The sequence below is a fragment of the Callithrix jacchus genome, chromosome 7 (assembly GCF_049354715.1).
Source record: "Callithrix jacchus isolate 240 chromosome 7, calJac240_pri, whole genome shotgun sequence".
In the NCBI taxonomy this organism is placed as follows: Eukaryota; Metazoa; Chordata; class Mammalia; order Primates; family Cebidae; genus Callithrix; species Callithrix jacchus.
In genome coordinates, this window is record NC_133508.1 from 27,698,872 (window position 1) to 27,713,061 (window position 14,190).

The 14,190-nt window shown below is 44.8% G+C and overlaps 3 protein-coding genes and 1 long non-coding RNA gene across 8 annotated transcripts in view; 2 read left to right on the forward strand and 2 right to left on the reverse strand.

Moving 5' to 3' along the window:
* The window catches only part of LOC103791230 (amyloid beta A4 precursor protein-binding family B member 1-interacting protein-like), a 74,132-nt gene extending 70,420 nt beyond the window's left edge, over positions 1–3,712 (reverse strand). The window contains 2 exon segments of the mRNA XM_078329644.1: positions 816–880; positions 3,419–3,712. The gene's annotated coding sequence lies outside the window, so the exon portion shown is untranslated.
* Positions 1–5,499, forward strand: part of LOC144576895 (uncharacterized) — a 75,583-nt gene extending 70,084 nt beyond the window's left edge. The window contains exon 2 of the mRNA XM_078329656.1: positions 3,159–5,499. Coding sequence (XP_078185782.1) covers positions 3,260–3,886 — 627 coding nt within the window. The 5' untranslated portion in view covers positions 3,159–3,259 and the 3' untranslated portion in view covers positions 3,887–5,499. The remainder of the gene's footprint in view (positions 1–3,158) is intronic.
* The window catches only part of LOC128932556 (amyloid beta A4 precursor protein-binding family B member 1-interacting protein-like), a 36,176-nt gene continuing 26,674 nt past the window's right edge, over positions 4,689–14,190 (reverse strand). For 3 of the 5 annotated variants that reach the window (XR_008482509.2, XR_013519604.1, XM_078329665.1), the window contains 3 exons: positions 13,521–13,708; positions 12,801–12,907; positions 11,716–12,029 (listed from right to left, as the gene is read on the reverse strand). Coding sequence is in view for 1 of the 5 variants with exons in the window: in XM_078329665.1 (XP_078185791.1) it covers positions 11,730–12,029; positions 12,801–12,907; positions 13,521–13,557 (444 nt within the window). In the remaining 4 variants the exon portion in view is untranslated. Of the gene's footprint in view, positions 4,786–11,715; positions 12,070–12,800; positions 12,908–13,520; positions 13,709–14,190 lie in introns of those variants that run through there. The other 2 variants (XR_013519603.1, XR_013519602.1) reach the window with 2 other exon arrangements.
* Positions 5,502–6,393, forward strand: LOC128928271 (uncharacterized). The gene is made up of 2 exons (XR_013519607.1): positions 5,502–5,545; positions 5,737–6,393. It is a non-coding gene; the product is annotated as an uncharacterized LOC128928271 (long non-coding RNA).

Below are 14,190 nucleotides of genomic sequence, written 5' to 3' on the forward strand. Positions count from 1 at the left end.
ATAATAAAATTGTAGTAAGGTTTAGTAAAACGTTACATTATAGCAGAATAAAAAATTCACCTTTCTAATGTCCTCATACAGACCTTTCAAGTCTCTCCAATCGAGTTTGAAAGGATCGGTGTATTTCTCACCACTGTGTGTTTTACTGTCTGGGGTTGTGTGATGAAACCTGGGACATGCAAAAATGCACGACTTCATTTTCAAGTAAGTTTTATATACATACATATTTAGTAGACTCAGAGGATGGAAAATTCAGCCCAAATATGTGTTAGAAATCAATCATTTACTTTGTCTACCAGATGAAATAAGTTTTAAAATAAAAAAATAAAGTATGAATCTGAAAAGGTCATTATAATTTGGGAAAACATACAAAATTCTATTCTTGCTAAATGACAGATCAATAGATCATTTTTACCAGCAGAACCTTGAGAACCCACAAAATCAAAGATAAATTAAACTATGTTCATTGTGTTCTGGGTTGAGTTCAAACTTTATATATTCCTGATTTTAGACTAGGCAGATCACACAGAGCAAATATTATGGCACTCAGTCAAACAACATACTAAATTTGTTGGCCTATCCTGCTACAGTTTAAAAATGTATAGGCACTATCATTAATAATTTTAGGCTGGGTGCTTATGTCTGCAATCCCAGCACTTTGGGAAGCTGAGTGTGGGAGGATCGCTTGAGGCTAGGAGTTCAACAGCAGCCTGGGAAACATAGTAAGCTCCCTGTCTCTACAAAAAAAAAGATTTTAAAATAACAGATTTTAAAATGAATAGTTTTAGTAGTTGCAGTATGGATTGTAAACTTACCGTGATATACTGTATATATTTGGACAGGCAGATGTCAGATGCTTCACAAGATTAAAATAGGGTATCTATAAAATAAAAAGGTCAAGAAACTTGTAAGAATATTCCTGAAAAAATGTAACATTGGATGATAAAACCCCCATAATTATAATCTCTATCTTCTAATCACCCATTTATAGGTAAACTGCAAACTTTAGAAAAAGAATTTTAAAAGTTTTCTTTTTCTTTTGTTATTACAAAATACTTGTCATTGCAGAAAAAAGAAAAAAACAGAAAATAAAAACCATCTACAGTCCATCGTTTCCTCCAAAAGCAAGGCAGTTTCCATATTCATATCCATCTTTCCAGACCTGAAAAATAGTTTTAAAGCAATTTCCTTCCATTTAACTAAGATTGGTCAGAGAAAAAAGATTTCAATAGCGAAGAAAGAATTTATATTTATATAAATACTGTTTTAAATTCTTGTTACTCAACACACTTTGGAAACGACATTTTTGGATAAATATTGTCAAGAAAACCAACCCACCTCAGGACATTTTGATATTACACATGGGAGAACAGTTTGACAGCACATAAACCAGGGGATTAAAAGTAGTTATTTGGCCAGGTGCAGTGGCTCATGCCTGTAATCCCAGCACTTTGGGAGGCCGACGTGGGTGGATCACGAGGTCAGGAGTTCAAGACCAGCCTGGCCAATTGGTGAAACCCCATCTCTACTAAGAATACAAAAATTAGCTGGGCGTGGTGGCATATGCCTGTAATCCCAGCTACTCGGGAGGCTGAAGCAGGAGAATTGCTTGAACCAGGACTGGGGAGGTGGAAGTTGCAGTGAATTGAGATTGCACCACTGCACTCTAGCCTGGGCTAGAGTGAGACACCGTCTCAAGAAAAAAAAAAAAGTTGTTATTTTGAGGCCAGGCATGGTGGCTCACTCCTGTAATCCTAGCACTTTGGGAGGCTGAGCGGGGGCCTGATCACTTGAGGTCAGGAGTTCGAGACCAGCCTGGGCAACATGGTAAAACCCCATCTCTACTAAACATACAAAAATTAGCTGGGCGTGGTGGTGCATGCCTGTAATCCCAGCTACTTGGGAGGCAGGAGAATTGCTTGACCTGGGAGGTGGAGGTTGCAGTGAGCCGAGATCCTGCCACTGCACTCCAGCCTGGGAGACAGAGACTCTGTGTCCAGAAAACAATAAATGAAAAAAATAAAAGTATGTAGTGGCACAAGAGGGCGGATGCAAATACTGGCCTCATCTGTGGAACTAGAAATATCTGAAGTCTGAGAGAAAGTGCTGAAATGGATCCCAGCAAAGCCTACCTTCCTCTAAGTCTCTTTTCCCACGTTTCCCTCATCCCCCATATCCTATTCTTTCTTTACTGTCTAGTGTGTCTAGTTGCTCAGCTGCCATTCAGTCACCAAATGTCTTTTTTGCTTTTGAATTTTTAGAGATAGGGTCTCACACTGCTGCCCAGGCTGGAGTGCATTGGCACTATCATCATAAACAGCTCACTGTAATCCTGAACTCCTAGGATCAAACAATTGTCCTGCCTCAGGCTCCTGAGCAGCTAGTACTAAAGGCACACACCACCACACCTGGCTAATTCTTTCTATTTTTCGTAGAGACAGTCTTGCTATGTTGCTCAGGCTGGTCCCAAACTCCCAGCCTCAACCGATGCTCCCACCTCAGCCTCCCAAAGTGCTGGGATTACAGGTGGGAGCCACTGCACCTGGCCCAAACACCTGGTTGTGGAAAATTTGTGATATGCACCCACTTTGGTATGAAGCAGGTATTTTTAAGTCCTTGTTCGGACTTATAAAATGTGCTAAATCTAACTTAAACGAGTACTAAATTCAAACAGTGAGTCCATAGATTTTGCACCGTTATGCTAATAGCATGGGCCTACCCCATGGCACACTGAGAATCAAAAGTGCGGAAGGGCTCAGTGTCCATTTCCAGAGCCTAAACTGAACTGAAAGGGAAAGGAGATTGGAAACCAAGACAGCAGAGGAGACGCTGAAAGAATCAGCTATCACTGGGATTTTGACGTTCGGTGACTCCAGGGTTTCTCTCCTCCCTTCCAGTGCCCTTCTGGCCCTATCCAGGTGTGCTCTCCTCCCCAAGCCACTGCTGGGCAGCTAAGGTCCGATGCACCCTAGCACCAGCCTTGCATTCTCCACAAGACCGTTTCGGACTATTCCGAGGCCGATTCGATCCTCCATTATCTCGGAGAGACCTCCGAGCACCTTTGCCTTTAAAACAAGGAAGTAGCTGCAGTCGCCCTGCAGGCTTAATCTTGTCCATAACGCCGTGGATAGTAAGATCACTCCTGCTTTTTCCCCCAGGACCCGACTCCTCATAGCTTTCTCCTCCACCCCAAACGCTGCCGGGGTCTCCAGGACACCGCTTTCATCCCACCGAGGAGCACCTAGGATCCTTCAGTCCAATGCGCGGCTCCGTCCCACCGCGGACACCCTTCCGTTCTGGAGTCACACCCCGGAGAGACCCCCGGCGTCCCGGAGCTCCGGCGCACGCGCTCCCCGCTCCCATTCATTCCGCCCGCCGCTGTCATTGGTGCCTTGACCTCTGCGCCTCGGGACCTCACCTGCGAGCGGGCGTTGGCAGAGCGGCGCGCGGCCCCGGCGGCCCCGCAAGGCCGGGGGAGCCGGGCTCCGGACTCCGAGCCGCAGAGCAGCCCCGCCGCCAGCACCACCAGCGCGAGGTCATAGTCGAGTCTGAAAGTCGCGGCAGGGCGGCGGCTCTGCCTCTGGCCCGCGATCCTCCTCCGGGGACCCGGAGCCGGAAACTTGGCACAGAAAGCGCTTCTGCCACGTCTGGGCCGGGGGCGACCTCTTCCCCGCTTACTGCCAGGCTGCCGGCGCGGGGCCCTCGGGCGTCTGCCAGTCGGCAGGAGGCGGGGCAGAGGCGCGCGGAGACCCGGCCCCGGGACCCCGAGCGTGACCTTCCTCGGGGGGAGCCTCCTATCCCCACCCCTTCCCTGAAGCCCCGCAGGGGGACAGGCCACGCCTGCAGTCATAGCAAAACTGTCCCGGGGGAGGGTACCATTTATTAGCTAGAAATGGCACCGCGCGCCACCCTTACCGGCACTACTACCCAGAGAATCCGGTTCCCGCTCTGCGGCCTAAGCCGGAGGCGACGGTTTCAGGGTCCGCCTTTCCTGGCGGTGACCTGCCACGCGGAGGTGGCTGCCTTTTGCAATCCGTTCTTGAAGAAAGTGCCAGCCTCCGCATTTTCCCAGGAACAATTCCGACCACGATCGGTTCTGCTGTGAAATAGCTAAATCAGCCCGGCCTCTCGGCTTTTTGAGTCTCCTCCCAACGCCTCATAGGTATAATTTGGCAATGATGCTCACACCTGGGTGTACTGAGCTGCGTGGGATTCCTTCATGTTTGGTAATGTTGAACCTGTGTGTATCCAGCCTGGGAGATACCTGAGACCTTTCCTTAGCTCTAAGGCCAGATCTGTCTGTGCTGTTCTGGTGCTGACAGACACCGTGTTTCTAACAGAAAGTAAGTGATATAATTAAGCATTCAGCACATGCACTCAAACACACAGAGCCAGTGAGCTAGAGGGTAACCATTAGAGATTCAGAAATGCAATTTAGTCCTCAAAAAATTGACTCTAATGAGGAAATAGACCAGCCAGTAGGTAATTGCAGTTCTCTGATACAGGGACAAGTCCTAAAGTGTATGATAAATTATATTGCTTGCTGAGAACCATGGCAAGGAAAACGCTGGCTGCCTCCCCCACCAAGTGGAAAACTGCTTGGGGCATTCTACAGTAGCAAAAGAGTATATGTGTATCATACACCGATTAAAACAATTCTTTAAGGATGGGATACGTGACCCTTCCCCCGTGGCTCCCTCGTGGCTCCCTCGTGGAGAATACTTTCTAGTTTGTCTTTGATCGGTGGTAAGCAGGCACCAGCTGCCTACCTGGTTGCTCTTGGTTCTATGAGAAAACACAGAACACCTGTTTGTTAATAAAACTCACCTGTTCAGAGAGAATGGGGTGAGATAATGCTCATTGCTCTTCAGAGAGAGTGGTTAGAGCCCCCTCCCCCCAGTATGCTTACATTATTGCTCTTTTAGTTTGACATGGTGTTTGGGTTTTGTTTTGTTTTTTTGAAAGGTCTGAAAAGGTGAAGCCCCCCACCCAATGGCAGTATGAAACCGTTTATGCTTCTCTTCAGCCTCTTCCCTGTGTCCACCTTTCTCTCTTTGTCCCAAGCCTTTTTCCTACCACCTTTACCCAGTTTGTGTGTTTGAGCTCTGCATTTAGCAGCTGCAACATTCCAGTGTTTGAACTGTCACTCATTCTTGCGCCCTAGACAAGCTCACCAGGTTTACCATCTCCCAGTAATACCCAGTTCCCATCTAAAGTCCCATTCTGCATGAGAATTTGGTGTCTGGAATGTTTTCTGACTCTTGGGGCGAGATTCCTCGCCTTATCATCCTCACTGTGGAGTAATGAGGAGGGGAAGGAGAATCTTGATCAGAAACTGGTTTTGTGTAGTAAACTTTCTTTTGTGGTTTTTTTTGTTGTATTTTGTTTTATTTTCTGGGTTTTATTTTTTGTTTTTGTCTGTCTGCAAGACCTGCAGCTGCTGAAATCAGGTTTGCCTTTAATTAAACCATGTTCTCTCTCTCTCAAAAAAAAAAAAAACTGAAGCCGAGCGCTACAAGCTGGAGCGCCTAGCTGAGGCAGAGAAGTAAATGTCCCCTCCCTGACCCCTCCTAGCTTCCTTGCCACCTAGGTACCCCAAGATGAAGGACTGAGGCCTTTGCCACCTGGACTCCTATGGATCTCAGGTTGCAGGAGCCTCTGCCTCTGTATCACTGGGCTTTTCTCCTGGGAGTAAGGGACCCTGGGCTCCACCCTCCACTTCCCTTCTGTGCATAGGTCCCAGCTAATTATGCAGGCAGAGGCAGAAGCCGAATCTGTTCGGATGGGTGGGGAAGCTGAGGCCTTTGCCATAGGGGCCCGAGCCTGAGCTGAGGCTGAGCAGATGGCCAAGAAGGCAGAAGCGTTCCAGGTATACCAAGAGGCTGCTCAACTAGACATGCTGCTAGAGAAGCTGCCCCAGGTGGCAGAGGAGATCTGCGGTCCCTTGACTTCGGCCAATAAGATCACACTGGTGTCCAGTGGCAGTGGGACCATGCGGGCAGCCAAAGTGACTGGGGAAGTATTGGACATTCTAAGCCACCTGCCAGAGAGTGTGGAAGACTCACGGGCGTCAGCATCTCCCAGGTGAATCACAAGCCTCTGCGAACAGCCTGAGCCTTCAGCCCTCACAGATGCCCAGCCTCATAGCTGAAGTTGCCTGAATGATCTCCCTATTGCATGTAAACCACTGGCCTCCCTGAGCATGTCCATTGAAGTGGGGTCCCACCCTCATCTCTCCTTGCCAAATAGTTTGTGCCTTGCCTTGAATGGGGTTGCTCCCTTGCCAACCTCACGCTGCTGTGATTGCCAACTTCAGGGGTCCCATGTCAGCCTTCTGATGATCCCACTCTACTCCACCTCAACTTCCTAATTAAATCAGACTGAAAACAAAAATTCTGTGAGTCGGAATCTGCTCCAGGTCCTCACAATGGAAAGCTATCAGCTCCCTGAGGCTCTCAGCTGGGAAGGCTGTTGGCCCCTGAGAGTCCCACTTTGCTGTTCCATCTGGGTGTCTGCTTCTTAACTCCTTCAGCACCACCTGGGTGGGGGTCTCTATGGCCACGCTGGTCTCGGTACTCTGATTGGTGTATTTTCTCATTCTTCTGAACCACACTTTGTGTTAAAGAATATGGTAGCCTCATAACTGGGTACATTAATTTCATATTTAATCATGTGGGTTTTTTAATGGAATAAAGGCATCATAGACTATATACAGACATCTATGAAAATAAACCAGTTTGATGGTGTTTTTCCTTCTTGAAGAATAGTATGTAAAAATAGGCAGAGTGCTTTACAAGTAAAGATTGTTAATATGCACCTGTAATTTATCTTGGTATAGATTAGGTTTATATATTAAGAAACATCAATGAGTAGAATTTGCCAAGTAGAGTGTAGCAACAAGCACTCGGATTGTACTTGACAGTCCTGACTAAGACATTATCATTTGCCTTTTTTTTTTTTAAAGAAAAGGAAACATAGAGAGGAAACACTGTATTGTCAAATAAGTATCACACTCAAGCTCACACAGTTGGCAGGTACAGCACTACACAATTTTGCCAGGCCATTTTCATTTAGATTGCTTGGCCACATTAAAACAGAAAACGTTGCTCTTAGCTCGGTAGCTCATGCTTATAATCCCAGCACTTTGGGAGGCCGAGGTGGGCAGATCACAAGGTCTGCAGATCGAGACCATCCTGACCAACATAGTAAAACTCCATCTCTACTAAAATACAAAAAATTAGCCAGGCACGGTGGCAACTGCCTGTAGTCCCAGCTACTTGAGAGGCTGAGGCAGGGGAATCACGTGAACCTTGGAGTTGGAAGTTGCAGTGAGCTGAGATTGCGCCACTGAACTCCAGCCTGGAGACAGAGTGAGACTCTATCTCAAAAATAAACAAACAAAAAGATGCTGTAGGCCAGGCTTGGTGGCACACACCTGTAATCCAGCACTCCTGACCTCAGGTTATCCGCCTGCCTTCACCTCCCTAAGTGCTGGGATTACAGGCATTAGCCACTGTGCCCGGCCTTGCAAGGTTCTCATAATGTGAGGAATATATGTATAAAGCATCTTGTTATAGCCTGGGCCATAATACTGATACAGTTAATTAGAGCTGTAAGAGTCTATCACTTCTATGTATTGATTTTCTTTCCCTCTCTCTATATATTTTTTCCTATATATGTATATTTATTTATTTTGAGACAGAGTCTCACTCTGTCTTTCAGGCTTGCGTGCAGTGGTGCAATCATTGCTCAATACAGCCTTGACCTCTCAGGCCCAGGCAATCCTCCCATCTCAACCTCTCAAGTAGCTAGGACTACAGGCATGTGCCACTATGCCTGGCTAATTTTTTGTCCTTTTAGTGCAGATGAAGTCTCCCTTTTTGCCCAGGCTGGTCTCAAATTCCTAAGCTCAAGCCATTCTTCTACTTCACCCTTCGAAGTGTTGGAACTGCAGGTGTGAGCCACTGTACCTGGCCTTGATTTTTAGTTTGTGTTGACTTCCCACTTGACTTGGAGAAGGGAAAAAACGGGGCGGGTGTCGTGGCTCATGCCTACAATCCCTGCACTTTGGAGGCTGAGGTGGGAGGGTCACTCAAGCCGAGGGATACGAGACTAGCCTGGGCAACGTAGGGGGATGCCCCTCCCTACAAAAAAATTAAAAATTAGTTGGGAGTGGTGACATGTGCCTGTGGTCTCAGCTAGTTGGGAGGCTGTGGTGGGAGGATTGTTGAGTCACTTAAACCTTCCTTTATAAATTTCCCAGTCTCAGGTTTGTAGCAGTGTGAAAATGGACTAATACATTAACTTTGGGAGGCCAGGGCAGGACTGCTGGAGGCCAGGAGTTAGAGACCAGCCTAGATGATATGGTGAGACTTCTTTTTTTAGAGAAAAAAAAAGTAAAAATTAGCCAGGCTTGGTGGCATAAGCCTATAGTCCCAGCTACTCAGGAGGCTTAGGCAAGAGGATGGCTTCAATCCAGAAGGCTGATGCTGCAGTGAGCCATGATCACACCACTGCATTCCAGCCTGGGTGAAAAGTTAAAACATTCAAAAAAGTAAAAAGAAACTTGCAGTTAAAAGACAATAATTCCAGAACTAGACATAAACACAACAAAATCCACTATATGTCATTTACAAGTGGCAAACAGAACATAAAGGCATAGAGAGTTTGAAAGGGAATGAATAGATAGATTTGTCAAGCAAATAACAGGAAACAGACAGTACAGCAGCATGAGTACAAAGTAAAATGCAGAAAACATTACACGGTGATAGATGGTTCAATTCACCAGGAAGTTACATACCTCATTTTTATTTACACTTAATAATAAACAGTGTCAGAATATATAAGGCACAATTTGCCAGAACAATGAAAAGATATTGACAAATGTGCCCCCAGAAGATTTTGAAACATCCTTCTTAGTAATTGATGGATTCAGCAGAATAGATAACAGGCTACAGGCAGATCTGTGCAGCATCCTTAACAAGCTTGTTCTAAGGACCATCTACAGTGCGTTGTACGCAAGCACACATAAACCATCTGCAAACACGGACCACACATCAAGCCATAAGTCTCAACACACTTCAAAGCCGCAATTATCCTAGAATCAAATCATTTCAGTTTCATACCAGAAAAGATTCCTATGATCAAACAAAATATGAGGCTTAAATGTTCATTCTCCTCTTTGAGACCTACTGTAAAATTTTAGTTCATGTTCCATCATGTGACAGGTTAAATCATGTTTTCTGTAAACTCTACCAAGGCCAGTGGTTTTTGTTGCAGTTGGCCTATTACATGGGTCTTTGTCCCAGTGGCAGCATTATACAATAAATTATGGAGTTTTATAAGCTGCGATAGAGTATCACTGCCCTATATTTTTAACATATATTATTTTTCATAATATATATTATTGTCCTTGTACTCCCGCTCTAATTTCTGATTTCACCCTGGTTTTTGCACTCCCCCCCATATCCAATATCTCACTAAAATTTTCATAAAGAAGCAATGTCTGCTGCATTTTCAGGATCAACCTAAATAATCCCACTCAGGTATAGGCAGTACTTACAAAGACCTTTCAGCCACACACCAAAGATTGTGTTTTACTTGAGTGAAAAAATCACAGTTTACGATCCTCATGAGAACCCTTTATTTATAAACTTGCCTGGTTCTTTTTGTCAGTGTTTTTTTTTAACATGAGTGACTCCATTTTGATTCTGACATTTTAGGTTTTGGGGTACATGTGAAGGACATGCAAAATTGTTGCATAGGTACACACATGGCAGTGTGATTTGCTGCCTTCCTCCCCATCACCTATATCTGGCATTTCCCCCCATGCTGTCTCTCCCCAACTCCCCACCCCCTGCTGTCCCTCCCCTATTTTCACCTGACAGACCCCAGGAATATTATGCAGCCATCAAAAATGATGAGTTCCTGTCCTTTGTAGGGACATGGATGAACCTGGAAACCATCATTCTCAGCAAACTGACACAAGAACAGAAAATCAAACACCACATGTTCTCACTCATAGGTGGGTGTTGAACAATGAGAACACATGGACACTGGGAGGGGATTCTGACAACTTTCACACCTCTCACTGCTGAACCTTTCCTGTATTGTCCCAGACATCTGCATAATGACCATAATTTAGTCAGGTATCAGAAAAGCTGTGTTTTTCACGTGGACACAGGAGGGTAACCACACACACTGGGGCCTGTTGGGTGGGTGGAGGGGAGGAGAGCATCAGGATAAATAGCTGTTGCATGCTGGGCTTAATAGCTGATGGGGAGGTGCAGCACACCACCATGGCACACGTTTACCTATGTAACAAGCCTGCACATTCTGCACATATATCCTGGAACTTAAATTGAAATAAAATTAAAATTTTTTTTATAAAGAAAAGCTGTATTACTACATTTGACATCAAAAGAATACAACATGCCTAAAACTGGAGAGTTACTATTCGTGAAATACAAGTTAATGTAAAGCAAAATTTTCTTCTATTTCAAGCATATGCTCAAAAATTTAAGAGCATCTTGCCAGTTTTAATTACTAAATATTTTGGTTTTAAAACTATTTGTTTCATTTTAAATTTCCATTTAGACTGCAGGGGTGTCCAATCTTTTGGCTTCCTTGGGACACACGTAAAATACACTAACACTGGCAAGAGCTGATCAGCTATTCAAAAAATTGTAAAAAGATCTCATCATTTTTTTGAGAGAGAGTCTTGCTCTGTTGCCCAGGATTTAGTGCAGTCAGCACAATCTCAGCTCACTGCAGCCTCCGCCTCCTGGATTCAAAATTTCTCCCACCTCAGCCTCTGCAGTTGCTGGGCTGATTTTTGTATTTTTAGTACAGATAGGGTTTTGCCATGTTGGTCAGGCTGGTCTGGAACTCTTGCCCTCAAGTGATCCACCAGCCTTGGCCTCCCAAAAGTGCTGGAATTACAGGTGTGAGTCACCACGCCCTGCCAAGAGCTGATAATATTATAATGTTTATTGGGCAACATTCAAAGTTGTCCTGGGCCGCTTGCAGCCCATGGGTTGAGACAGCATGATTTAGAGCTTACTCTTCCCAAATACTAAAACATACCATTAATTATCTTCCTTAAGTTTAAAATAACATTATTTTCCACTGACCCTCAGATTTTGAGGAGTTTTAAAATTAAAAAAACCCACAAAGGATAAAAAAGGAGCCCTGGAAAGAAAACTAAGAAAATAGTGTTTTAGCCCATCAGAAGCAAAATTGAAAGAGAAGAGATACAGGTTCCAAGAGCCTAGGATAAATTGGGCATTAAATGTATCTCCGAGGGAAAACATTCCAGACTGAAATATATAGATAAGATTGCCTTTTCCTGCCCCTACATTCTTATGTAAAGGATATTTTTAGCATTGTAATCATACAGAATTCAAAAACTAAATAAATAATTTTTTTCAATGACTGTTACTCAAGCATTACAAAAAGCAAAACAAAACAGCCCATGTCCAGGACTCCAATCAATCAAGCAAAAGGATCTCAGAGAAAGGGAACAGCCTCTGCTTGTCATGTTTTCTCGTTTTTCTCTCTCAATTTTCTTTAAAATCTGAAGGTCGCAGAGGTAGAGATGGAAAATCTATCTAAGGTCACCAAGACTTCAGAAGGCATGGGATGGGGAAAGCTATTTTTAATGATATCGTCGATCTCAAGATAGAGTGACCCAATAATCTTTCTAGAAATACCGTGTTCAGGAAGAACGTTTAACTTTTATTCATTTGCCGCTTGTGAACATTGATGCTTTGTGCCTCTTGGGGGACATACAAGGTGTCTTGGTGACCCCAGGTGGTGGCCTGGAGGAGTCGGGGTAGTGGCAGGAAGTCATTGGATGGAGTAGGGAAGCCCCTGCTGCTGGTGCCCTTGGCCTTGGGGGGCATGGCAGGGCTGCCACTGGTGTCTGAGGACCACCGCACTGGATGGGGAGGGGGCAGGCTGGATTTGGGGGCGTGTGGGGCCTTGGGTGCTCCGCGCTCATGGTGTTTCCATAGGGCTGGCTTTGTTTCCTGTAACCAAATGACAGCAGCATTCACTGTTGGAAAATTTCTGAAATTTTAAATTAATGAATTAATAAAGGCAGGGTCTCACTCTGTCACCCAGGCTGAGTCCAGTGATGCGATCTGGGCTCAGTGCAGCCTCGACCTCCCGGGCTCAAGGGATCCTCTGCCTCAGCCTCCCGAGTAGCATTCTTTATTCTTGACAACACAGCCCCAGTGGACAGGACATGCCATAGATATGTGAGGTCTCTGTCTGCCCCCCTGGGGAGCCTCTGTCCCTAATCACCCTCAGTCATTGAGACTCCTGGTTGCTTATAAACTGGTCTTTGCTCTGGGATAGTGAAATGACTCCAAATGGCCTTTATTATTATTGTTATTTATCATTTATTTTTGAGACGGAATCTTCCTCTATTGCCCAGGCTGGAGTTCTGTGGAGCCATCTTGGCTCTCTGCAACCTTCTTCTCCCTGTTTCCAGTGGTGCTTCTGCCTCAGCCTCCCTAGTAGCTGGGACTACAGGTGCTGGCCACCATGCCTGGCTAATTTTCTATGTTTAGTAGAAACGGGGTTTCACTAAGATGACTAGCCTAGTTTTGAACTCCTGACCTCAGTTGTTCTGTACAACTCAGCCTCCCAAAGTGCTGGGATTACAGTGTGAGCCATTGGACCAAGATTATTTTTTCTTTTTAAAAGAGCAGTTATTGGAACAACGCGAATGGTTTAGGACATGGGCTTATAGGGGCGGCTGGGTGGAATGTGTGTCAGCTGCTTGCTGGCCTCACCTTCCATGTTTCAGCACGTGTCTGGGCCTCTTGAAGAACAGCACTGACAGAATGTGCAGCCTGGGGCATCTGTCCATTGGGCTGGGGGTTGTTGCCTTTTATAGGTCCTGAGAGGGAGGAAGTGAGAAAAGGGGAGTGAGCAAAGCATTTTCAACATTATTGCAAGTTAATCTGAAAATACAAAGCAGTTTACATCTCTAAAGCAAAGAAAGATAGTTGCTGGCTACTTCTTACAAAAAAATAAAAATAAAAATAAAGCAAAAAAAGCAATTCATAGGCATGGCATGGTACACAAGACCTTATGAAAAATCTGAGGTTCTGTGACAAAATTTCATATGAGATTCAGCAGAATGTTCAGGAAGGTGAGTATGGTATTTTATAAACCCCACTGAGGAGGGTCTGGATTAACTGGGATCATGGAGAGGAATAGTATGTTTTGCTTTAGAAAACATTTTCATAATTGAAGAATAAACCTTGAAAACCTATTTACCTTCAAAATAATTACTTTGTTGTTTACCCTGAAATGTATTTTTCTAGTTTCATACCACACTGAGTACAGGAACAACTTTTGAATATTGTCCTCAACAAAGAGTACATTGGACAGAGACACAACAGACAGAGATTTGGGCACAATGTGGGGTTTCTTGAAATAATCTGTTATTAGATGTGTTCCCCACCCTTCACCCCCAAAGTCCTGATATTGCAATTTCATTTTCTTGCCTTTTAATTTGTCCTTTTGACACAAAGCTTGACTCATGGAAGGTTTGCAGCTTCGAGAGAATCATCTAGAAGAAGCTCTACGTTGATTTCTTGGGTTCTTTACAAAGCATCCCGCAGAGGACTCAGGCTGTTTATCCTGCAACTGAACTGCCGCCCAGCCCAGGCCAGAAGGTCTTCAGTTCCTCTCCCTGTGAACGCAGAGATGCTTTAGCCATGCTCAGCACCACTGTTCTGCCTGTTTATTTCTTAAACTAGTTTTTCAGTAATTTGAGAAACCCGTTAATCTACATGACAACTCAAAGAATGAGTTCAGGAGATTAGAAAATAAAGAAAAGAAAAAGGGAAAGTTTGGCTGGGCCCTGGTGGTTCATTCCTGTAATCTCAGCCCTAGGGCAGGCTGAGGTGGGCAGATCATTTAAGGTAAGGGTTTGAAAACAGAACGGCCAATTTGGTGAAACTTTGTCACTACTAAAAATACAAAAAAATATAGCCAGGCCTGGTTCTCTCATCTCAGGTACTCAGGAGGCTGAAGCAGGACTGCATGAACACGGGAAGTAAGGATTATGGTGAGCAGAGATTGCAACACAGCACCCCAGCCTGGGTGACAGAGTGAGACTCAGTCTCAAAAACTAAACAAAAAAGAATAATATAACGGCCTTTGGAAGATGAG